The 26716-nt window shown below is 46.3% G+C and overlaps 1 protein-coding gene across 4 annotated transcripts in view; it reads right to left on the bottom strand.

Moving 5' to 3' along the window:
• Positions 1-2018: 2018 nt before the first annotated feature.
• The window catches only part of GATA4 (GATA binding protein 4), a 79984-nt gene continuing 55286 nt past the window's right edge, over positions 2019-26716 (bottom strand). For 3 of the 4 annotated variants that reach the window (XM_060653728.3, XM_060653730.3, XM_060653727.3), the window contains exons 3-7: positions 12235-12404; positions 10372-10497; positions 7114-7201; positions 5093-5241; positions 2019-3856 (exon numbers count right to left, since the gene is read on the bottom strand). In XM_060653728.3, coding sequence (XP_060509711.1) covers positions 3674-3856; positions 5093-5241; positions 7114-7201; positions 10372-10497; positions 12235-12404 — 716 coding nt within the window. In that variant the 3' untranslated portion in view covers positions 2019-3673. The remainder of the gene's footprint in view (positions 3857-5092; positions 5242-7113; positions 7202-10371; positions 10498-12234; positions 12405-26716) is intronic. The other variant, XM_060653731.3, reaches the window with a different exon arrangement.

Genomic DNA, 26716 nt, shown 5'->3' on the forward strand with positions numbered 1-26716 from the left:
GTGCATCTTCAGGGACTATAAATGTATTCTCACTATTGTCAACTGAAGTCAAGTATAATCACAGATAAATGTGCTACCAATCATTCCCCTAAAGGAATTCAAAAGTCAAACATTAAGGGAGCGCCTGGGTGGCTCAGTTGGTTAAACATTCAACTCTTGATGTTGGCTCAGGTCATGATCTCAGGGGCGTGAGACTGAGCCCCACATCAGGCTCTGTGCTGAGCATGGAGCTTGCTTGAGATTTTCTCTCTCCCTCTACCCCTGCTCACACTCTCTCTCAAAAAAAAATTTTTAAGTCAAATATTAAGGATTAATGCTCTCCCACCATTAATTTAAACTGTGCTTCAAAAGGTTTTATCCTAAGGCCCCCTGGGTGGCTCAGTGGGTCAAACATTTAACCCTTGATTTCGGCTCAGGGTGTGATCCCAGAGTCATGGGATTGAGCCCCATGTTGGGCTCTGAGCTGGCAGTGTGGAGCCTGCTTGGGATTCTCTCTCTTGCTTCCTCTCTCTCTGCCCATCCTCCATTCACGTGCATACACACTCTCTCTCAAAATAAATACACTTAAAAAATAATAACATAAAAAATAATTAAAAATTACAAGACTGTTTTGTCATAGCAAGAGGTGAGACTCTAGGGGAATGTGAAGGATTTTGTAACCTGGACACATGCATTGTTGCTTCACTCACCACGTCAGGCCAGACACTTATTCTAATGACACCATCGTTGCTAGTGACCAACCCCCCGCCCCCCACCCACCCCAATCCTTCCACACCAGCCATTTTCCGACCCTCTGGGAATTGCATCCTTTAGAATATCCTGATTGGTAGTAACTTGACCTCCTCTGAGAATGGATTTCATTTGGGGAAGCAACCAAGTCCAGTGAGCAAGGAAGCTGAATCTAGCTTGATTATACCAACTAGGATGAAGCCCAAGTTATGACTATACAAGGAATGAGGTTGATCCGGTGTTGTATATAATTCTGTTCTGAAAGCCATTCCTAAAGAGAAGTGGCAAATGTCTTCAACAGAGACTTCATCGTCAGAAAACATGTGCTTCCCAGCATAAATCCTGGTAGGTTTTATTTATGGTTTTGAATCTCTTTTGTTACTCTTAATTGTTAGTTATCTGCTCCTTGTCTTTCTGAATGGTAGCTACACTTAATAGGTTTGGCTATTCCTTAGCAAATTTAAGAGCTTTTCTGATTTTATGTAAAATAATGGTTGTTTCCATTTTTTTCTTACCTGCTCAAAAATAACAGGGGTGCTGTGAAAGGTCAAAGGCCACCAGTTGCCCAGTGGGTTTGGCATAAGCCAGTTGAGAGAAGGCAGAAGGCACCATGAACAGTTCTGAATGCGGGCAGGTTTGCTTGTCTGGGTCCCATTCCACAGGTACTGCGTCAGAGGGTGGCCTCAGGACCACTGCCCCCACTCCCACCCTGCTTTTAAGATGAAGCAATGAAACAATTCTGTAGCTGAAGATGGTGAAGAAATGGAAAAAGGAGAAGATTTCCTCTCCTCTCTAGAAGCTTGCCTGGATCAAACCATAAAGGAGAAGTGGAAGATGGCAAGAACAACTCAGGTTGACCCCCCAGGACATGTCTTAAACCAGGTGGGCTGGACAGACCACTGCCCTGCACTCTGCTCTATGCCCCAGCCCCTGCTGGCCCTGAGGAAAGCCCTAGAAATGGCTCCCTTCATTGGGCAACAACTGTTGGGCCATAGGAACTTTAATTATTGAGGGCTGGTTGGCCCAACCCTCTCTTGGGAAACCAAAGCCTAGAGGTTACCTGTCAAAGTCGCAAACTAGTCAGTAGCAGGGCTGGGATGAGTGTTCTTTTCACTAGCCACCATCACATACAGAGGAAGTCTTGGCCAACTGCCATAAATGACTGAAGGGAGAAAACGATTTTATGCGGCCTGTGAGCAGATCAGCGAAGGGGCCTCCGTGGCTCAAGATTGCCTGGCAAAGGGCAGCATCGAACCTCCCAGTAATGACTTCTGAGGGAGGAGAAGGAAAAGAGGAGTACAGATAAATTTATTAGTTAAATACTGATTTTACAGCCATTTCACCTTAAGACAATGTTAACAGGTTTGTGGGTCAGGGAAGGTATATGAGGGTGGCCTTCATGGAAGAAAGCAACGTAATGATGATTAAAACAGAATCTTGGTTTAAAAATATTCTCTGCTACAGCCAGTAGGATTTTGGGGTTGGGAGCTGGGGATTTGGGGGAAAGATGTGGTAAGGCCACAGTCAGCTACAGGTCTGTTGACGATGAGGACGAGGAAGGAGAAGTCTTTGCGAGGAGCTCCAGCATCTCGGGCAGAAACGGCAATATGAAGAGGAGAAGAAGGCCAATTCCAGGACAATACAAGGGCTGGACACTCCCTCAAGGCCCACCCTCAGTGACTTCTCTTATCGGTTGTTGTCTTTCCATTAAGTTTTTGTCATGTTGTGTTTGTTTGCTTTGAATGTATGTTGCAAGATCTCTAGCTTTTTGCCTCCTGGACAGAAGATGTCTTCTGGGGAAAGGATGTAGGTAGGTGCAGGGGCTCCGCATCCCTCGGATGAACTCGGCCTGCTGTCTGAACAAGAGACACAGCTCCGCAGAACAAGAGGGTCGTCCACGAGATCCAAGCACAAGAATTCACGGAAACCCCCTGCCCACCCCCGGGGCTGGTGTCCACCAGACACGCTCTTCTGAAGGATCTCAAGTCTTAGGTGAGTGTTTGTCAAACTCGCTTTAGCAGCAGAACTTTTTTTGTACTTACTTGGGACCCACCTGTGTGTGAAGGGGTGGATGAAGGATTTGGGGGGACAGGCGTGGGGGAGGCTGCTGTGTGGCTAAGCTGCCAAGCTCTTGTTTTGTGGAGGGAGAGACATGTTCAAGCTGAAGGCAGAGCTGAATCACTCAGCAGTGGAAGGGATTTTTATTTTCAGAGGCTTTGGGGGTGAGGAGAAGGAGCGGAGGCTTGAGCCTTGGGTCAGGGAAAGGAACTTGGGGGAGGCAAAGTTCCAAGTTGCAATTTTGCCCAAGCCACACATGGCAGTGGGTGAAGTGGCCCTCTCCTCCATCTCCTCCACGAAGCCCTCAGTAGCATGGGCGCTATACGCAATGTTTCAGGAGCCAAGATTCGGTATTGAGGAAAGCAGGAGTATGCCAAACCTGAAGGGGGAGTGCTGGACAAGGGCAGCAGCTGCCCGGAGGGGCTTGTCGCATCCAAATTCAGGCTGGACCAGGGGTCCCAGAGCCTTCACCCACCCTCAGAGCCCCGGTGCTAGGAACACCATGGAAAAGCCACCATCTTAGGTCATGGTGGTAGAAAGGCAGAGGAGAAAGATATCTCGTCTCTTGTAGGGGAGGGGTAGGGCGGAAAATAAGAAAGAAGTCTCTTACTCCACAGAAGGGACTTAAATGTGCTTGTAGTGAAGGGTGGGTTCTTCCAGATCAGAGTCTGGGTTCTTTCCAGTCGCCTACCCTTGAAAAGGCATCCGATAAAATCCAATACCCACTTCCCCTAAGCCAAATTGTCAACTTCAAGTTTCTTCCCGGTTGTTCTTCTGGAGTTATTCCCCAACAGAGCAGGCTGGCCCCTGGGAGCCCAGAGCCTCATCTCTGCTGTCCTCCAAGTCCCAAGTCTGTGCCGAAATCTGAGGAGGGAAGGAGGTGACATTATGCAGTGATTATGTCCCCATGACTGTCAGCCAAGGCCAGGCTGTTCCAAGGGTCCTGCTTGGAGCTGGCCTGCGGTGACTGGCTGACAGAAGATGCATAGCCTTGTGGGGAGAGCTTCAGGGCCGAGAGGACTGGGTGGATGGAGGGCCCGTGGCCAGACATCGCACTGACTGAGAACGTCTGAAAACAAAAAGCGCAAGATGAGCTCAACAGAATCACTCCTGAGGGCTCAGGAGGGGAGGTCCGGGCTGGAGAGAGGAGCCCTGGTGCACAGATGTCCCCCAGCTGGCTCCCACCCCAGGAAAGGGATGAGGGGAGAGGGCCCTAGGACAAGGGCAGGACAAGGCACCAAGCAACATTTCTCTCTGTTTTTCCTAACCCCTGTGCTGTGGGACCCAAAGGGTCTGTGTGATTCACCAGCTTCTGAGCACTGTGACCCAGTAGAGGTTTGTAGATATTCTGGTTTCTCAGATGGCTCGGATAGTTACATGAGACATCTTCCACAATCTTATCACCGTCAGAAGAGGTGATCCAGATCCACGCCAATCTTATCCACACCCAGAAGAGGTTCCTGGCTCTCCTGGTCCTATGGGACCCGGGTTCTTTACCCTGACAGTAAAAAGCTCTTTAGGACACAGACTCCCTCAAGTGCATGCAGACGACAGATCAGAGTTAACGGTAACCAAGCTTAGTTACTGCTTAGAAACCATAACCAAGCTCAGAACTTTCCTAATCCCAAATAGGGGAACCAAAGAGGGAAGGGGTTGGGGAGTAGGAATGCCATCATATTTGAAAGAGGGAAAGGACAGGACTGCTGACTCATCTTCTGGACACACGTGAAGCTGGACCTGTAGCCGACCCTCATTAAATGGCAGCCCGCCTGTGACCTCCTCACCAACCCCCTGCCCATCCACCCTGCCCTCCCCACAGTTTCCACACCTCTGCCCACGCCAGGAGGGTCCTCTTCCATCCCCTCCCAAACTTCAAAGAGAAGGTCACACCACCTCTCACTTAGGAGACAGACTTGCTCAGAAAGCCCATGCGCCGCCTCCTAGAACCTTCTACAGTTGTACCTCCCTCCCCCAAAGCATGCAGTCTGATTCAGGTTGTGGCTGTGCCATAATGTGTCCCTCCCCACTCCTGGTCTCTGAAGGTCCTGGCACAGAGGAGCTGCTAATCATCTGTGTGTTGTAGTTGTACGTCCAAATCACTGTAATGTGATCAGATGTGCTGAAATAGACCCTTGTGCAGATAGCCCCTATAGGGCCTCAGGTAGGACCCCAAAGGCACCAGGCGGCTCCTGCTGCCACCTGCTGGGGCCCTGCTGAAGCGCGTGTTCCAGGGCTGACCCAGCCACCTGGTGGCCTGAGGTGTACTATCCCACAGGCAGCCCTATCTCCCTGCCCAGGGATGTACCTGGGCCATGGAGCTGCTGTGCCCATGGTAGGCCGACAGCCCGGGCTCTGTCTTGATGGGGCGCATCTCTTCGCTGCTGCTGGTGGCTGCGTTGCTGGAGTTGCTGGAAGCACTGGTGGCGGGAGGAAGGCTCTCACTACCCGAGGGACCTAAAATAAGGCAGAGTCAGGACACCTAGACCAGGGACAGGGGCGAATGGATGGTGGTCCTTTGAGACAGCCAGGGTAGGTCTGTGCTAACAGCTTTATTTCTATTTGCTGGGGAATGAAGCAGGGCCCTTCATCAGGGCAGGGCAACAATTCTCAAAATGGGACAACTGAAAATATCAGAATTTAAGCGACAGGCTCACCACCCCTTATTCAAACCCTTGAGACTACATGTTTCAGGACTCAGAAGTTTTTGGATTTTAATACTGTATATTATAGAATACTCCCAGCGGAGTCTGAGACAATACTCCATAACTAAGCACATTAATTGTTCTACAACAAAACATGTGAATATTCACACATGGGATAAATAAAGACTATAAATAGCCTGAGTCTGTTCAGATTAGGTTTTGCTGCCCAATCTAGCTCCCTACACTGGGAATTTCGGATAGGGGGGTGCTGCTCACCTGAACCAAATGCTTGCTCTATCACTGCAACATGTAAAGAGGTGAAGTTACCTAGGGGAATGTGCTGTGCTTCTAAAACAGTGTGGACACAGGGAGAAAGGCTGAAGACCACTGGCATGAGACACAGAAAATAAGATGTAATAATAAATAAGATGTAAAATAAAATACCTAATCAGATATACTGCCAGAAGGGGTAAGCCATGGTTGAATCTGGGAAAGGAGGACTTGGGTCATGTTCTCAGTAGTGGACAAGGAAAATTTATCTGTTTGTCATGCCTTAGATTAGAAGATAAACTTTCCACTGGATCAGCCGATTTATTTTTTCTGCAACTGCAGCATTTCCCAGTGAAATCTCTGATTTGGTAGCAGTACTGAAGAGGGAATGCTCTTGATAGGAGCATAAGTAGTCCTCATCCTTAATCTAGAAACTGAAAAGGCAAAGTGGCATACTGGACAGGATATGGAGCTTGAAGTGGAAAAACCTGGGTTTTAAGTCCAAGTCTATCCACTCACAGCTGTATGACTCCGGTTAAGGCACTGCCTTCTCTGAGCCCCAGTTTGCTCATTAGTAAAATGCAGATAATTGGTCTCAAGGGGGTCTTTAAGGACCAGGGAGATACTAATTGTAGAGCAGCTTTCTAGAATGCTAAGTACTACATGATGTTAACTATACTTTGGCTTACAAATCAATCTGTGGATTGAAATTAATGGAATCCTGTCCTCCTAGATCCCTGTTATCTCAAAGAGAACATAAGGGAGCTGAGTTCTTGAGTGGCCGCAGTACCAAAGATGGAGGGACCAGTAATGTTCTTTTTCTCTCTGGCCCACAACTGGTCCAGCTGGCCCAGTGCAGCCTTTGCAACTGGAAAGAATTGTGCAGCTTGATTTGAGCCTGCTTCAAAAGCTCCCAAAATTTTGCGTGGTGATGTTACTTTTCACTGGGTTATCATTCTCTCCTGAATAGCTGGGATGACGCTTTTTGTGTGTCTCGCGTCCATGAAATACAGCCAGACCAACACTAAACCATCCTACACACCTAGAAAACTGATTGGGAGATTAACACAACAATCTGCACAACCTGAACCACAGGATTCAGCAGGTATGCGACACGAAGAGCTGAACTTGGGGAGCAAGAAGCCCCGAAAGGTAGGGAACCCCTTTTGCGGGCAGAGAGAGGACGGAGACTGGGGAGGGGAGGAGCATACGGGAAAAGCACCCCTCCCCAAAAGCAACTGGAGAGAAAGTGGAAAATTGGAAACAGCCGCAGGGACTAAACTGAATAGCTGGGATGGACAATGCTATCATTATGCCTTGGTAGCCTGAGCTGACCCACTAAGAATACATGACTTTTACATATTCCAAGGGCCACTGAGTTCTTAATATAATTACACACAATGCTTTTACTCACCTGCTGGTGTCTTAGATTTATTAAGGTTCTTGGGCTTCCGTTTTCTGGTTTGAATCCCCTCTTTCCGCATTGCAAGAGGCCTGGGGACCTAGAGAGTTACAAGTCAATACATACGGTTTTCTACTTGCACGTGATCTGCTACCTTATTTAAACACGCACTCACACTATGAGAAGGCAACATCTAAGCAATTCCTCTACAAACCTTAGGGCTGGGACTAAGTGAATCAGCCCCTGGAGCTCCTGCTGAGAAAGAAACCAATGCTGTTCAAATATACTAGCATACTGTACTATATGCTGTGTACTACACTAGCTCTGGAGAAATGGAAGCTTAAAGACACCATTCCTTTCTTCCAGAGCTTCACAGTTTACTGGGAAAGACAGACAAGTAGGAAACAACCAGACTCATAGATGATGTGGGGGAACAGAAAAGAAACACTAAGCTCTGTCCTCTGCCCGGGAGGAGGGGAAGAGGCACATGACCACATCAAGGAAGGCTTCGCTGAGGAGGTGATGCCTAAGTTGTGGGAGGCTGTCGAGTAGACAAGAGGCAGGCATTTCAGGCAGCAGGAGCAGTATGTGCAAAAGCCTTTAGTTTATCAGCAGTATCAGGACACTGTGAAAGTGAAAACGGGGTGCTATTAATAATTATGCCAAGAAAATAGGCAGAAACTGGTGCTGCTCAGTGAATTGAGATGTGAAGTCACTCTAAATAGAGCAGCTCTGCTCTGCACTGCACTGAGTCTGGTTGGAGCAAATCGTGGTGTTTCCATGGGTGGTGGGGAGCAACCAGAGATTATGTTGGGGAGATGGCCCTGAGGCCAGGTCCTGAGATAAACTATCCATCGGCAACACTTTTACGGCACTGACTTCTGATAAACAAGCAGCGACTGTCAAGCATCATGCTCCTGAACCGTTCACAGATGCCTAAATAAGTGTCTGGGGAACAGGCTTGCTGGGTCATCTTTCTAGTATTTTTAAACATGTGCCCTCCTCACAGCTGGTTTCTCTTAGGCCAGGCCAACCCAACTCTTTTAGTTCCTGGTCTGTGCTTTTCTCCTATATGGCACTAATAAAGGCCATCCCTGAAATACTGAAGGAAAGCAATTGCCACTTGAGAGATTAAACATGGAATGGTTAAGAGAGAAGGGTATCAGAGTACGTGAACTTGAACCTGCCTTCTAGTCAACTGAGAGGTCAGTGTTCCCACCTTTGGAGGGAAGTAGCCTCTCCTCCCTCCAGCACCCAGCCCCACACTTTGGCCCACGTGAAGCCCATCCTGACTTCAGAAAAATACAGCCCTCATGTTTATCCCCACCAACCTCAGTACTTGCTTTAAAACAATCATGGTAAAATACACATAACATAAAATTTACCATCTTAACCATTTCCAGTTGTGTTAAGTATATTCACATTGTTGTGCGGTCATCACCACCGTCCACGCCCAGAACACTTCTCATCTTGCAAAACTAACACTCTGTACCCATGAAACACTAACTTCCTATTTCCCCCTCCCCTTGGTCCATGGCAGCCTCCATTCTACTTTCTGTCTCTATGAGTTTGACAGCTCTGGGTACCTCATATGAGTAGAATCGTACAAGATTTGTCCTTTTGTGACTGGCTTCTTTCACTTAGCATAATGACTTCAAGGTTCATCCATCTGGTACTATGTGTCAGAATTTACTTCCTTTTAAAGGCTGGATAATATTCCCTTGTGTGGACAGACCACATTTCACTTATCCATCCATGGACCCTTGGGTTACATTCATATTTGGCTCTTATGAATACTGCTGCTGTGGACATGAGGATACAAGTATCTGTTCAAGACTCTGCTTTCAATTCTTTTTTGGATATATACCCAGAAGTGGGATTGCTCGGTCATATGGTAATTCTGTTTTTAATTTTTTTGAGGACACAATCTGTTTAACACCTGCATAATATTCCTTTATCAGTTTCTTTTACCATTCCCCTATTGAAGAACAAGAATTTCTTTATCCATTTTCTTCCTGAAGGTTTTTTTTCCCCTCAATTTGCACTATTACAGTGATTCAACAAACATCCTTGATACACTTCTTTGCAGAAGGAAGTGTATTTTCTTATGAATGTTCTTAAATATATTTTTGGCTATTTTTTTTCTCACTATAATAAGAAAACATGGTACACTTCTCGCAATGAGCAGTGAATAATGTATAGAAATAATGTATAGAAAGTTGGAAGACAACTATATTGTACACCTAAACTGAATATAACATTGTATGTTAACTACACTGGAATTCAAACTAAGCACCTAATTTAAAAAAAAAAAAGAAAGGAAACATGAAAAAATTCATGTTCATGAAGAATCTTTTCTTAGATTCATGAGACTAAGTTAGTAACAACCCCTCCCACTCCACTACCATCAATCCTGTCCCCATGGGGCGATTGAAATACCAGCCTGTTATGTTTCTTACATTTTAAAACATTCTCAAACATGTGTGCACATGTACATATCTATACACGTATGTATGTGTGTATTCATTCACCCACCCATCTGTATCCGTGTGTGTGTTTCACTCACCCTTACTCCCATAGTAAGGGATCATAGTATGAGGTCATACTATGTACATTACTTTGCAAATCTGTTTTGTTACTCCAGGTCAAGATACATGGTTCTGACTTAATTATTTTTTAAACATCTGCACAATATTTCACACTATAGTTTGTGCCATAGTTTAGTCAACCATTCCTTTAGGAGGCTTTATGACTGTTTCTTGTTTTTGCCACTACAAATACCACAGCAATAAACAGTTCACACATCATTAGGTACTGATTCTTTTATTGTTTTATAGACTACTTTCCCCAAAGCAGAGCTGCCAAAATCAAAAGATATGTGTGTTTCTTGTCCTTAATAAGAACTACTAGGTTAATTTCCTAATGAATACTTGCAGTAATTCACATACAAACCAATGACATAGGAGAGTATTTCCCCAAATCCATACCAGCATTTGACTATGCTGGCACCTGACCTTGGACTTCCAGCCTCTAGGAATGTGGAAATAAATTTCCGTTGTTTATAAGCCATCCAGTCTGTGGTGTTTTGTTACAGCAGCCCCAACGGGCTAACGCAGCCTGGAAGGTCCCTTCTAAATCTAGGTTTCTTTGCTAAGACGGGAAAAATGGATTATGATCTGAAAGTTGGAAGACAAGTAAGAAGTGAATAACGGAAACAAACGTGTGGCTGCTGGTAGGCTGCTCACCCCGCCTGGTGGTGGGGTTACTTACGCCATGGAGCTTCATGTAGAGGCCGCAGGCATTGCACACAGGCTCGCCCTCGGCGTTGCGGCGCCACAGGGTGGTGGTGGTGGTCTGGCAGTTGGCACAGGAGAGGCCCACTCGGCGGGAGGCAGACTGCAACAGAGAAGGCAAACCCTTCAAGTCCAAGTAAAAGGCAAGTGCTGCTGCTTCTACTTCGCAGGGAGCACCGAGGGGCTGGCCCTAAGTGGGTGGCAGGGTCAGCCACTGTAGTCCTGTATAAGAATCCCAGAGCACGGGGGCGGGGAGCCTGGGTGGCTCAGTCGGTTGTGTCCGCCTTCAGCTCAGGTCATGATCTCACGGTTCGTGGGTTCGGGCCCCACATCGGGCTCTATGCAGACAGCTCATAGCCTGAAGCCTGCTTCAGATTCTGTGTCTCCCTCTCTCTCTCTGACCCTCACGCTCTGTTTCTCCTCTAAAAATAAACAAACATTAAAAAAAAAAAAAAAAAAAAGAGAATCCCAGAGCACGAGGCACCTAGGTGGCTCAGTCAACTTCGGCTCAGGTCATGACCTTATGGTTTGTGAGTTCGAGCCCTGCATCAGGCTCTGTGCTTACAGCTCAGAGCCTGGAGCCTGCTTCAGATTCTGTGTCTCCCTCTCTCTCTTCTGTTTCTCTCTCTCAAAAATAAATAAACATTAAAAAAAAAAAGGAAAAAAAAAAGAAAAAAAAAGAACCTAGGGGCGGGGTGGTGAATGAGAACAAGGACTTCAGCTGTAGGAGAAGTAGAGTGAATTCTTTTCCTAACTGTAGCATTAGTGGCATTATCAGTCATTCATGAAAGACCCCAGCAAGCACTGGGCACTGGAGGCAGAAAAGCTTTTCTCAAAAGTAGAATAAATGTGGGCTTCCAGTACCAGGCATGGGTGGTGGGTGAACAATTACTGTATTTGAATACATCAAAGACTGAATGGGCCTTATGACCACAGAGAAGGGAAGCATCAGGACTTAACCCCTCTATTTCTCCCTTCCAAATGTACACGAAAGCTAGTTTGTGGTGGTCAAAAGAAAATTCTACTGGAAAAGACCATGGAGCCACAAGCCAAAAACCCCATTACAAACACTTTTCCAGCCAGAGGGCCTGATACACCCTGCTTAATCTCCCTGGGCTTTGGGTTTTATCAACTGATCAGTTGAAACAGGGTAAGGAAGAGTCCACCTTGCTCATGGGATAGATGAGAAAACAGGAGATGTAGGAGGCAAGGCTGGACTGGGAACAAGGAAGCCTGAGCTCTGGTTCCAGATAGGAGACTCAGTAGCCATGTGACTGTGGGCAAGGCTGTTAGCTTTTCTGAGCCTCACTTTTCACTTCTGCATAATTAAGGTGTTAAAGTAGATGGTCTGGAACATCCTTGTAGCTCAAGCTCACTCTAAAGGGATGAGACATTACTATGTTGCCAACCACCCACCCAACTCCTCAACCCGCTTCCTTTTCAAGAGGACTTGAAAGGGGTGCCTGGGTGGCTCAGTCAGTTGGGCGCCTGACTCCTGGTTTCAGCTCAGGTCATGACCTCACCCTTACGTGAGTTCCAGCCCTGCATCAGCTCTGTGCGGACAGAGCAAAGCCTGCTTAGGATTCTCTCTCTCCCTCCTTCCCTCCCTCCCTCTCACTCTCTCTCTCTCTCTCTCTCTCTCTCTCTCTCTCTGCCCCTCCCCCACTCCTGCTGTCTCTGTCTCCCTCAAAAATAAATAAACAAACTTAAACAAACAAACAAACACGACTCGAAGTCCAGAATTCAAAACCTAGGCATTTCCCATCTAAGTGTGAGCCCGAAAGCCGGGGGCCAAGAGGAGGAGGGAAGGGCAGACTCGAGGAGCCGGGCACTTGCTTACCAGCCGGCGCTGGGGCTTGATAAGGGGCCGGTTGATGCCGTTCATCTTGTGGTAGAGGCCGCAGGCGTTGCACAGGTAATGCCCCGTCCCGTCGCGCCTCCAGAGCGGGGTGGACATGGCCCCACAGTTGACACACTCTCTGCCTTCTGAGAAGTCATCAAACATGTCTACTGGGTGGAGAGTAACACAGAGGATTCATTCTTTGTTGGGGCCCAGAAATCTTACATTGGGAAATCTAGAAATAATGTCTTTTCCTTGCAAGAAGTAAAAAGATGAATCACCTCAGGCTGCCTCCCATTTCCTGACTCTGGCCTCAACCCCTGGAGTGGACAGTTTTACTCCCGGGCATCCCAGACATCACAAGGCTCTCCCCAGTCACGAGAAAAAGAAAAGTCAGGCAGCGACCACCAGCAGCCTGGATTTTGATCCCTATCTCTCTTTCAGAGCCTGTATCCCTGAAGGTCTCACCCAACACTGAATTCTGCCCAGACCTTTTTCCTCACTTTTCCCTTCAAAATGGAGATCCCTTTCCATTTCAATTAAAAAAAGAAAAAATTTACTCTGGGAAATTAGAAAATAAAATGTGTAAAGAAAATACAAATCATATGTAATCCTATGACTGCAAGATCACCAGTGTTATTAACATTTTGTTCTATTATATCCTTTGCAGTACTTTATATATTGACGTATATTTGTGCCTAGTCAAGGTCAAGCTATATAATTTTGAGCCAACTGTTTTCACTTAATACCAAGGCATTTCCCACATTAGACTTCTTCATAAACTTGGGGTGCCTGGGTGGCTCAGTCAGTTAAGCGTCCAACTATTGGTTTCAGCTCAGGTCATGATCCCAGGGTCATGGAACTGAGCCCCTCGTTGGGCTCTGTGCTGGGCGTAAGCCTGCTTTGGATTCTCTCTCTCTCTCTCTCTCTCTCTCTCTCTCTCTCTCTCTCTCTCCCTCTCTTCTTTCTCTCTCTCCCTCTGCCCCTCTCCCCTGCTCTTGCTCTCTCTCTCTCAAATAAAACACATGAAAGTTTTTAAAAATTCTTTGTAAACTCATTTAGCACAGTATATTATCATCATACAAATGTGCCATCCTTTATTATTATTATTAAACTTTTACTCAATCACTATCCAGCTTCCGATTTTTGTTTTGTAAACACAGCTCATTTAGTGCACAAATCTTAGCATTTCTGCTTATTCTTTTAGGGTGCTCCCCTAGAAGTAGAATTACTGAACCAAAGGGACTACATTGTTTGAAATTTTGAAATCATTTTCATCATTTCATCATTTCAGTATCTGTTTGATATGCTGGATCCTGGTCTGACATGTTTTCCTGCCTACTGCATAAAATGAAGGCCCGCACTGCAAGCAACTGTGACTTAGTGTTGCTCACACTCCCACAGGCACGTTGCCATCATGGTCAGTCTCCTGCAGTCATTGACAAACCCGCTGCATCACCATCTTTACCGTCCAGGTCTAAAGAATTTGACAATCGACAAATTTCACTCCTGCCCATTTCAGTTGCCCTGGTGAGATAGGCTGGGGTGGGCTTCTTATTCCCTATGATCTGTATAAAGCCTGGCTCAGAACTTCCAGAAGTCTCTCTGATTCCATGTACCTGCTTCCTATTTTGAAAAATATTTTACATCCTATCCCGATTTTTCATCCCTAAGTACAGCTACCCTGGTATTAGGGTAATTCTTGTCCTACCTCCAGAGGTGGGAGTGGGATCTTGTCTAGTAACGGGGTGGGGGGGGGGATATTTGGAAGGGAGGGTTTTTAAGAGCTCTCCCTCCACCAGGACCTAGCACTGGGGTTTAAGGTCCCACATTCTCTAGCTCTGTGGCCCAGCTACTTGCTCTAAGGGAATGCGGGCTGAAGAAGAGCATGGTGGGGGGCCCTCTCCTCAAGTCTGGGTACACAAACAGTCATTTGCACCTGCAAACAAGTAGCTGTGTGTCCACAACGAGTCAACAATGTGCAGGTGTGAGGGGCTATTTGCTCAAGCCAGGGAGCTGAGCACACACAGTCACAAGAGAGGCTATTTTTGCACCTGGGTCACACTGAGAACCCTCCAGCAAGGTCACCTGCTTTCAGAGCCACACACAAAAAGGCAACTGCTGTCCACAGTTTGCTTCCCCATGCCTGGGGGAGGCAAGCAATGAGACCGCACACCACCCTCACTACCATCACCGCCAACACAGCCACCACCACCTGCAAACTGGCATGTGCTGATCTTGCCCTGAGCCAGTAAGCCCTGTTCCCTTGGCCCAGGCCTTCCCACAAGGGAACTGGGAAGGCCAAGGGAGTTCACAGAAGGACCTTCAAACAAGGAGGGGCTTTGGCAATGTCATCCTTTTGGTGGGGATCTGCTGTAAACACTAGATGGCGCTACAGCCTCACAATTGAACCAAGACAGTCGTCTAGCCTAAACCATGCCTGGGAGTGGAGGACTTTTCTAGATCATTTTTCCAGTCCAAACCTAATGCAACCCTCTTACTCTATTTTTTTTTTTTTTTTTATCACGGAAAGAGCTAAACATACTCAAAAGTGGACAGAACGAATTCTTATTTAATCATCAGCCAGCTTCCAACAAGCTGTGGCCAGTCTGGTCTCATGTATCTCTCTACTGACTTTCCTCTGTCTTGTATAACTAAAGAAAATCCCAGACACTCTACCATTTCGCTCATAAATATTCCAGTATGCAGCTCTCACAGATAAAGATGCACTCTCCTCCTTTTAAAGATAGGCAAACCAGCTTCTTTCCTATGTTTTAGTTTATCTAAAGAAGCCTCTACAGACAAAAATCTCATAATTTGTTCTCTTGGAGGGGAGATGTCCTCTTCTCATCACACTTAAGGTATTACATGCAGGGACAGAATCTCATTGAAGGAACCATCCTTGAAATTATAGGTCTCTTAGGTGGTGGTTACTGGCCTTATGCTGCATTGAGACCCCAACACAAAAGTTTGCCTTAGAAATTCCTTCACATTTGCCTCACAGAATTGGTTACACACTTGAGCAACTATTTTACTAGCCAGGGAAAGGCACTGGAGGTTGGCAAATAACGTATTTACCACCAACAAATGTTTACTGAGCATCGGCTTTTTAAGCCCTCTGATAGATGTCACAGATGCTAAGAGGGAAACTTATTCTCAGAATGCTAATAACCTAGTTGGGCAAATTGAGCCAAAATATCGATAATGGGTAACAATATTACTCAACTCATATTCAGAACATACCTTAACCTAATTGGGGATTTGGATGGCAAATACTTCTTGCCTAGGGTAGGAAATGCAGAAGTCAGACCCAGACTGAAGGGTCAGGTGTTAACAACGGTAGCCAAAGGAAGAGAATGGATAGGAGGTCAAGGCCATGCTTCCTAAAGATACGCTCTCAGACATCCCATGTCTCTCTACAATCCACTACACCTCCAAATCTACAGAGATTTCCCTATTTTCTACCAGAAAGTCTTGTACCATCCAACCTACTCAATAAGATGTTATAAAATTTTAGATGATTATTGCAAAGACAATGTAACAATAAAGGAAAAGGAAAACCCTGCATGTTAAATGAAAAATGCAGTACAACAAAATGCCATATCCATTGTGATGGCAGCTAAGCCCACCAGGAAGGAAGTTTTTCTTGGGCCAGTTATTATGATATGGGCTTTTCTTTCTTTTTTTTTATTTAAAAAAAATTTTTTTAAATATATGAAATTTATTGTCAAATTGGTTTCCATACAACACCCAGTGCTCATCCCAAAAGATGCCCTCTTCAATACCCATCACCCACCCTCCCCTCCCTCCCCCGCTCCATCAGCCCTCAGTTTGTTCTCAGTTTTTAAGAGTCTCTTATGCTTTGGCTCTCTCCCACTCTAACCTCTCTCTGGGCTTCTCTTTCTTAAAAATGCCATTCTGGGTGGCTCAGTTGGTTAAGTGCCCAACTCTTGGATTCAGTTCAGGTCATGATCTCATGGTTTCATGAGTTCAAGCCCTGTATCAGGCTCTGTGCTGGTAGCACAGAGCCTGCTTGGGATTCTCTTTCTGTCTCTCTCTCTCTCTCTCTCCACCCCTCCCTACTCATACTATCTTTGTCTCTCTCCAAATGAATAAACTTAAAAATTAAAAAAACTCACCATTCTGTAATGTCATATTGCCTATTTTTAAAAATCTGATTTAAAATAAACAAAACCAGGGGTGCCTGGGTGGCTCAGTTGGTTAAACCTCCGACTTAGGCTCAGGTCATGACCTCACAGTTCATGAGTTCGAGCCCCAAGTAGGGCTGTGTGCTGACAGTTCAGAGCCTGGAGCCTGCTTCAGATGCTGTGTCTCCATCTTTCTCTGCCCCCACTTATTCTCTCTCTCTCTCTCTCAAAAAATAAAATAAATATTAAAAACAAAAAACAGAAAACAAAACCAGAAAAATTTTTGATCACGTTAAGCAGCTCCCAGTCCGCTATGGGGGTGGGGTGGAGGTGGGGACTATTCTCTCTTGCATCTGACACACACACACACACACACACACACACACACACACCCTACCTGGGACAGAAGGAAGGAGAGAACGGAGTTCAAACCTTGCTGCTTAGCAGCCAGGCTGCCATAAATAGGAGGTAATAGGCAGTGAGGGAGCCCCACACCAGCCTGAACATCTGGCAGCATGGACCCTGGTAACAACCATCTCTTATTCCTTCATTAGAAGTGCACTGGGGGGTGGGGTGCCTGGCTGACTCAGCCAGCAAAGCCTGCAACTCTTGATCTCAGGGTTGTGAGTTGAGCGGAGAGATTACTTAAAAAATCTTGGAAAAAAAATTAAGAAATGCACTGGGTGAAACTTCCCATAGGGCCAGCAGGCGGTGGTCTGAAGCCAGTTTATAAGCCAGATTTCCAAGGGCATAGCTATGACCTTCACTTACGAAAGTCCCACCTACCCAGTGCTGAGCATCATGGGAATGTGTCCAATCACTTAGAGGGCAGTGGGAATTCAACTCTCTCGGAAGTGGGTCAGCATTACCCCACATTGGAGAAAAGACTTGTAATAATAGTTGTAAAGTACTTTGCAAATGAGAGGAAAAACTCACAACAATGGCTGTAAAGTGATTTGTAAACACCAAATGAGATAACAATGATGGATGATTGTTAGGTTTGGAGGGGTGGAGAAGGAGTGGGAAGGCCAGGGACAAATCTTCAGGAGGGATTTTTGCAGGAGGGAGGGGATAGATAAAAGAGCTAGGAGATTTGGGAATCTGACCTTTTCTCAAACCACTGGGGCCATGCTCAGAATTGTAAACTGTGCATCACTCCCAGACTTGACCAAGTTGGAGGCTGGTGGGCAGGGAACGAACTGGCAACGTGGTTCACAAGGGACACTTATGAGGTCACAAGGCTGCTGTTCACAGGCAATAGTAATTAATGACTCTTATCAATCAGAAACACAAAATGAATTGGGTCCTAACCCCGAGAAAGGGGATCTAACTCCTCACCTCCATCCATGACCCACTTCAGAAAACATTGTTTTTAAAGAGGGCAACAAACTCAGCCTGATGTCGTAGACATCCAATTTATTACGGGTGTTCCTAGGAATCACTTCTCCCCAAGTGCCTGAAAGAAAAATGTGGGCCAGGAGGTTGAAGGATCCCACCCCTGACTTCCCCCACAGAGAACTGACACAATCAAAGGCAAAGGCTTCGACCTCTCCCCTGACCTGCTCCATCCATCTTGGGGAACCCACCCACAGGCAGGGCTAAGCAAGCCAGGGCTGGTGAGAGAGGGTTTCGGCTGCCTCCATTTTGACCTCAAACTTTTTAGTTGGATTCTTCTTTCCAGCTTGTCTCTAGACTCAGGCAGAAGACCCTGAGGGTAACGCATCCCTGCTGGGAACTCAAAGGACCCCCTCCTCAGGGACTACCCTCAGCCAGCAAGACCCTGCCCAGGACTGACTCCAAGACAGCGATCGGTCTGACTTTCACTGCCCACCTGCACAGACCCACGGACCTTTGCCCCACGTTTTCCTTATATAAACCTGGAAGTGTATTCAGCACTTTGGAGACCGCCTTTCAGATGCTAGTCCACTGTCTTCCCGGGTTGGCCTCACGGAAAGAAATTCCTTTCTGGTTTTGCCACCATTGGTCTCTCTGCCTCTGGATTTTGTCAGTGGGGAGTGGCCAAACCTGGTCTGTTTGGGGCCCCCAGAGTCAGGTGAGCTTGCACCCCCGTGCCCTAGGTACACTGGGAGAAAGAAAAAAGGAAGAGGGAGAGGGGCAAAGTAGGAGGAACAAGGAAAAGGAATCAGAGGTCGGGGTCATGGTTGGCAGCACTAGGTAAGCACTGCCCGAAAGCTGGCTTTGTCCCCCAAATGCCAGAGGTCAAGCTCAGGCCGGTGGGCACTGCCACATGAATGCCAGCCCACCGGGTTGGTGCCACAGAGCCTGGTTCTGCTCTGCTGTAGAGGTGCCCCTCAGGCTTCCGTCTTTTGAGGGATTTCTCTTGCTAGAGAAAGCTGGGTCTTGAGCCAGAGCCCATGTTGAGCCCCTTCCTTCACCCTCAGATGCGGAGACTATCTGACCTCAGGCCCTCTACTATTTCCATGGGGGGCACTGAAGCCCCAAACATTTGCCATCTGTCTACTCTACTGACCCCTGTAGCAAGTGCTGGACATAGAGATCTAGCAGACACAACTGGGGCAAGACCCCTGCCCAAAGTTGTTTTGGTCTGGCTGGGGATACACAATTCAAAACAAGGAATTCTATTAAATGTGACAAACTGCAACGGCACCTAGGCTTTTTCACTCACCCCCACCTCTCCGCCCTCCATTACACATCTTTAGCTGTCCTAGATCACTCCACAATCTGAGGAGAGAAGACACATAAACACAATGGAAACTGCCCATGCTCTGGGCAGCCATTCAATGCTACAAAACTGCAACCAGAGGGGATCCAAGGCCTGGGCGATGCCAGAGGAGGTACCCGTCCAGAGACCTCCCCCAGAGCCAAAGGGGCTTCAAGAACAAAGTCCCTAGCCCCACCCATATGTCCCTTGCTGAACCCCAGCCCTGCTGTCCCATCCAAAGTTCACCAGAGATTGTGTATGGATTTCCTGACAGGCCTGGATCTGTCCCTGGGACTGGCGCCTGGGTCTGGGGCACAAGGAGCAAACAGATCCTGAGGTTTTTCTGGCAGCCTGAGCCTTTGGTCTTCTGGGCTTCGTCAGGCTTGGCCTGTGACAGGAGGCTGCCAAGGGGAAGGCGGACACAGCTCCAGCAGCATCCAGGCTGGCAGGGATTAGGGCACCTATTCTGAAAGCTGAACAGAAACGGTTCCCGCCAGGCCTGGCAAGAGTGGGCCATTAGCGTCTGCGGCCTCTGCTTCAGAGCGCTGAAGGACAAAGACGTCAGCGATTCACAGAGATAATCAACTACATTCTGACTGCGGTTTCATGAGATGCGTAACATCGTTAGAATCTTACAAACAAGGAAATGGAAAATAATCTATATGAAACATTTAGCGTGCTACATTTCTTAATAGTGGCTGAATAATAGGAGAGAGAGACCTTTAAACTTTTCTCCAGGCGAATATTGTAATTGCACTGGAAATAAACTTTCACCTTTACACACACATATACACACAAACAAAAAACACTGTTGTTCTTCTAGGAGCCTGGCTTCAGGTTTAGAAGGAAAGTTAAAGAACGTGACTCAGGTTAAAAAAAAAAAAAAAAAAAAAAAGGAGAAAGAACATTCTGAGAGGAAGGAAAAAGCATCAAAAACAAAAAGGGAGGAAGAGAGAAAGAAAGAGAAAGCAAAAGGAAGGGGTTGAAGAACAAATGAGACTGAAGAAAAATATTTAGAGCATGTTGCCAAGAGTTAATACCTCCCTCATACGCTAAGAGAAATTGCAAATTACAAACAGAAGGATGAGAAGAAGGCTCTACTCGGTGATTGGTGCCCCATCACTGAAGGGATTATATGGAAAGAGTCAACCATTTGTCCTCCTTTCTGTGACCAACTGGCCCTCCCCTGAGATCTAGAAGCCCCCAAATATCCACCTCCAGGTCTACCTGGTGTGTGTTCCTAGTAGGGGCAGAGTGGAAGGTTGGCCCAGGAGGGCAGGCAATAGAAGAATGTTAACATGGTTCCCGTGGTTCGGAAAAGATCTTACTGAATCAATAGCAGAACTGGGATTACAAACCCACGCTGACTGACCAGCTGTCTCTTAACCGTGGGCCTAGAATCCCATGAGCTCCAGCTCCGGACTTCACCATCCTGCTGGGGACCCAATCCTTCCCCCAGAAGCAGACGGTGTCAACATAAACAGTTCAAAAATCGGTACATGAAAGATCGTTTAGGGTCACAATATAACACGTCAGCAGCAAGGGCTCTAAGAAGTCCAGGACCCACATATGCTCTGTCTTCCTGACTCATATGATCACAGAAGCATCTGAAGGCGCATCTGATTCAATGCTCTTTGGCATACCAATTGAGAAATGCTCCCTAGCCTTCATCTTTGGGAAGATTAGATGTTGAGACCTTCAAGAATCCCCACATGGGAGACTGTAATTACAGTATTAAAGATTTCCCGATGAAATGCAGGGTCACTCACTAGCTCCAGGAGAAATTTCTTGGTGCTTTACAATTCAAAGTTAATCCTCAGCGATGACTAGGTCCTGGGCCTTCAGCATTGTACAAAGTTAGGTCCATTAATGATGTAGATTGCTAGGAAAAGTTCTATGGTGTTAGGTGCTGAGAATATGACTTCCTTTGCCACATCTGGAAATGAAACATACGCACGTAGACTCCCAGGAGAGGGTCCCCACAGCCCCTTCCCACCTACAGGTGATCTACAGGCTGGAATAGCATCTTTAAAGTAGGCAAATAGGGGGCGCCCGGGTGTCTCAGTCAGTTAAGCGTCCAGCTCTTGATTTCAGCTCTGGTCATAGATCTCACGGTTTGCGCTCTGACATCGCAGAGCTTGCTTGGGATTCTCTCTCCCCTTCTCTTCCTGCCCCTCCCCGCTGGTGCTTTCTCTTTCTCTCAAAAATGGATAAACATTAAAAAAAAAAAAAAAGAAAGCAGGCAAATGGACAAAGCAAAGAAGGCAATGCTCAAAGGCAGGGTTGTGTTATCATTTCTATTTATAAAACTTAACCAAATGTTGATATTTTGTCCTTCTAACAGTAAATGCTTTTGCAAACGCTGTTTTGCCCAGTTGTCTCCTCGCATTATCTGGGTTCCCTCTCTGGGCTTCCCTCTCCCTGCCTCCTGTCCATTACCCCTCGGTGAAGGAGAAGTCTAGGCTCTTCCCTGTGGGTCCTCAGAAAGAAGCCTGCGGAGCGTGAGCTCACGCTACTTAGCATGCAGAAGCCTGAGTCTCTACAGGCTGCCGTGTCCAGTGGACTCCCCGTCCTGAAGCACACCCCCCCATACCGACCCTCTGAAACCTGGAACCACTGGTGCTCCTCTCTTCTGCCAGGTCTGACCAGGATGCCACATAATTCATCCTCCAGGATGGGGCGCTTCTGAGGGAAAGGGGCATATTGCTAATTACTCTGGAACAACAGATTTAAAATCAGGATGTGTGGCCACTCTAGGCAGAACTCTGGCTGTGAGACCTGCATCACTGATCCTTATGCCCTCTGCGGTCCCCTACAGCCATTTCTCTCCAGTGTCACCAAGTGACTTTAAACTGGGCTGATTTACCACCTCCCAGACAGGGTGCATGCAGGATGCAAGGAGAGGAGTGTGTAAAATCACTCTAAAGACTGGGTTTTCTAGTTGGCCACTGCTATCTCACAGCTCCCTGGCTTCCGCCTTTGGCTCAGTGACAGCCACGGGAGCCCTGACAGGGCACCAGCAATTGAAAATGTTTGCCACTTTCTGGACTCCGGGTACTGAGTCCAAATTGTACCCTTCCTTCTCTGGACCCTGCCTTATATAGCAACTATAGCCGCTGCTTAGCTCTGGACATCCCCTAATCATTGGTCCCCTGTGTGCTGACTTGTCTCAGTTAAGACTCTAAGTCTCCTGGAGGGCAGGTGGCACACAGTCATCTTAAAGACTGGAAGCAATGTTTGGGTGATTCCATGAACATTCAGGAGAAGAAACCAAGGTCCAGAGAAGGTGAGTGACTCACGTAAGATTCCAGAACATTCTGTGACTTGATCCTTGCCCTCCCCAGCACCACGCTGCTCTTAGGCTGAATCACTCTATTGTGCTGGGCATACAACGGAAACTCAATGCACATTCATGATCAGATTTCAACAAAATGCAGAGCCCTAAAGTGTCTAACAAGGCAGCAATAGTGCCCATGGAATGGTATTAATCTGAGCGCTCTGCCTGACAGCCTGGCCACCGAGATGCCATGTTCCTGGACACATATAATTCAACTGAGAGTTAACTATGCAGGGCCAGAGGCTTCTCATATGTGTACCGTGTGTGTGTGTGTATAATTATATATAACAGATGGATGAGATATGGAAAACTACTCCATGATTCAGTGACAAAACTGCTCTAATAATACCCTGAAACACATCAAAAGGACACCCCCGTCCCCCCCAGAAAGAAAGAAAGAAAGAAAATGTTCATTGTTAAGATGTTCATGGCAAAATACTGGTAACAAGCCAAATGTCCATAGATAGGGAAATGAGTAAGAAAACTGAGCTGCAGTAAAAAAAATAGGAAAATTTGAGTTGATTTTTAAAATGACAATTATACGAACTATGTTAAGATCTCCCCCTCCTTTAACACAGCTTAAGTTCGTTAATTAAGCATTTAATTAAACAAGCATCTCTGTATCTGGGGAATATGTAGGAGACCCTGGGAACAGCAGTGCAAAGGCACTAAACTTGGGGGGAAATGAATGGTTAAAAATAACGTCGGAGTTAACAAAACAAAACAAAACAAAACAACTAAAAACAAAAAAAAGCCCGCCTGGGTAGCTCAGTCAGTTGAGGATCCAACTCTTGATTTCAGCTCAGCTCTTGACTCCAGGGTTGTGGGATCGAGCCCTGTGTCAGGCTCCAAGCTGAGTGTGGAGCCTGCTTAAGATTCTCTTTCTCTCTTCTCTCTCTGCCCTTCCCACACTCACTCATGAGTGTGCGCCCTCTCTCTCTCTCTCGCTAAAAAAACAAATAACAAAAAAAGTTATAAAAATAACACCATGCACCCCGAAAGGCGGCAGTCCAAGAAACCACTGAGCGTGTGGTTCCATTTATATGAAATATCCAGAATGGGCAAATCCATAGACAGGAAGGACATAGACGGTGGTTGCCAAGGGCAGGAGGAAAGGGAATTGGGAGACTGTTAGTAGGCAGAGGTTCTCTTTGGAATGATGAAAATGCTCTTAAGGGTTCGGGAGATGCACGCACAACTGAGTATACTAAAATCCACTGCATAGTACGCTTTTTATTTTCTAAGTAGGCTCCACGCCCAAATGTGGGGCTTGAACCCGCGACCCCCAGATCAAGAGTCACATGCTCTCCCGACTCAGCCAGCCAGGCACCCCTGAAGAAGTTCACTTTAAATAAGTGAACTTTACAGAATATAAAGTATATATTAATAAAGGTGTTACAAAATAACTAATAAAAAATTAAGTTAAATTTTGAAAAGCCATCTCTGCCTAAGAGTCAGAGGAATGGAGAAGTCTACTTAATTTCTTCCACTTCCTGGGATCCTCTCATTCCAAAAAAAAAAAACAAAGTGCCTTCTCTATCTTGGGCCCAACTGCCTCCCCTTCCACAGGGGAGCCTCCTCTAAGCTCAGGTATCCAGCCTGGCACCGACTATTCTTTCTACCCCACAGAAGGAAAGAGAAAGGCTCTTTCCAGGGTGGAGGACCAGAAAGTGTGAGGATGTACATGATGAGCTAATCAAAAGCTGTCTGCTAGTCACACTGTGGGCAAAGTCCAACGCTGGTCCTGCATCCTCCCTCTGAGTCAGGAGTCACGGAGGGGAGGGATGAGTCAATGTCCCTCTCTAGGCCTCCTGCCAACCTGCCTCTGTCATTTAAATGTCAGTCCCCACATTGTGGGTGAGGGTGACATGGTTCAGCACGGGGCTGGGGCTGGGGGCAATCTGACCATATCTTAGCGAAAGCGTGGGCCATTTGATCTAGAAATTCCACTCCCAGGAATTTATCCTACAGATTCACTGGCACTTGTGTAAAATGGCTCACATATAAGAATATTCATTGTGGGTTTTTTGTTTTTGTTTTTTTTTTTACAATAGCAGAAGATTGAAAACAACTTGTACGTTCATTGGTATGGAACTGGTTAACTCAATTAAAGTACACTATGTCGCCATGAAGAATAAAGATCTTTCGTATACTAATATGGAATTTTTCCCAAAATATGCTGTGAAATATTAGAAGCAAGGTACAGAATGGTACATATGATATTCTCTTACAAAAAGAAGGGGTGAAGAGTCTGTACACACATTTATTTGTATATATAATAAATATCTCTAGAAGGACAGACAAAAAACAGGTAATATTGATTGCTGCCAGGGAAACATCCCGGTGGCTCAGGGATGCTTTTGACCACATGTTCATATGAATCTTTTGAAGACTGAACTATGTTAATTTATTTCCTATTTGCAATAAATAATTCTTTTGTATGTAAAATAAATAAATAAATATGCCCTAACATCACCACTGTTTCATGTACACTATTATTATTTTTTTTGTTGTTATTTTATTTTTTATTGGGGGGGGGCACCAGGGAAGATGAGCTGAGGGAGAGAGAGAATCTTAAGCAGGCTCCACACTCAGTGCTCAATCCCATGACCCCGGGTTCATGACCTGGGCCAAAATCAAGGGTCGGGGGCTCAACTACGCCAGCTATGCAAGTGGCCCTGTAGTACTATATTTAATTTAGAGAAGGTTCCATTTTCTGATTTCCCACAAAGGCATCTTATGGCCTCCCATTTTCCAAGTGGGTTCTCAGCCTCACTGACCCACGGTCTTCTCTCACAGTGCCCTAGTTCCTGTATCAAGGGGTCCCCAGACAGGCTTTCACAGGCAGGCTCAGGCTCCAGCCTCCACTGCATCTGGCTTGGTTTCTAATACACAGTTAACACACACACACACACACACACACACACACACACACACACACACACACTGCCTGTTTAGACTTCATTCTTTTATTGTAATTAGGAAGACTGAGCGGGAGCTTTGGCCAGACCCTCTATCAGGGCCATTTGAGAAGACTTAACCCAGGTCAGTCTGGGCCTGTTGGACTCTGAAACCCCTCTCCAGCTTGTTATAAGCTGGCGGGATAGAAAGGAAACACTGAACAAATTGCCAGACCAGCTCCCTCAGGGACCAAGACAATGGGTCTGGAGGGAAAAGGCTTTTTCCTTCCAGCCCAGTGGCTGTCAAGAGGAAACAACTTCCCTTTCGCCTCCTGGAATGGCAGCAGCCAGCCAGCCAGTCAGCCAGGGAGATTTATGGAGTTATAATGTGACCTCTTTATTGCTCTGAATGCTAGGGAGGCATTTCAGGGGAGATTTACGCCTTTTAGAAGGGGAGGGGAGCAAAGGTATAGAAACATATACACGGGGACTATTTTCCCCTCTGGGGGTTTCTTGAGGATTAATCAATCCACGGTTAAATTCAATCACCACCACTTTACATCTTCTGCTAATCCACCTAGTTTTCCTGCAAGCTTTTTGCATGAAGTGTGAAGTCTAAGGAGAATCAGAAGGGCTCTGCTTTGAATCCAGTTAAGACAAAACAACACGGAAAACCAGGGTGAAGACCACATAGAGCAGGGCTAGGAGACTGTACCTGCCTATAACGGACCCTGGGCTATACACATTTTACCTGCCCATGCCTAGGATCTTCTTTGTAAATGAGGGTGTTAGACCAGATAATCTAGGTCCTTCCTACTTTGAAAATTATCCAGATTAATTTCAGATCAAATGTATGAATTACTCTGCACTAGTGATTTTTCTGTCATTTGCTGTTTTGAGCAGTCTTCAAAGAAAATTTATTTGAGGAAGCCAGACATAGAAAGGCAGAACAGTGCAGCTAATTAGGTGAAAAGATATCCCAGACGCTCCCCAAATCCCCCTCTATGGGCTGACATCCATACCCTGTGGTCTTGAGGAAGGTCCTCCAGCCACTAGAGGGAGCTGGAGCATAGCTGTAGGAGTGTTAAGGGTCCATCCATTGCTTCAATATCACAAACCTACATTTACCAAACTTAAAGGCTGGGAGCAATAAGAAACAATTTCACAAGCTATCAGGAATGGAAATGTTTACCAAAGTAATGCTACCTCTTTTGCTCTGGTCTCCACAATTCAAAAATGGAGTATTTGGACAAGATGATTTCGAGCTCCCTCCTTTCAAAATCATCCAGTTTGGCACTACATTGTAATTCTTCCCATTTATGTATGTTAAGAAATTTCCCCCCTAGTTTAAGTTGTATAATTCATAACTGCTATAAAAATTCAAACACTACCGGAGTATGTCACATGAAGAATA

This window comes from Panthera onca, chromosome B1, assembly GCF_046562875.1.
Source record: "Panthera onca isolate mPanOnc1 chromosome B1, mPanOnc1 haplotype 2, whole genome shotgun sequence".
Classification (NCBI taxonomy): Eukaryota; Metazoa; Chordata; class Mammalia; order Carnivora; family Felidae; genus Panthera; species Panthera onca.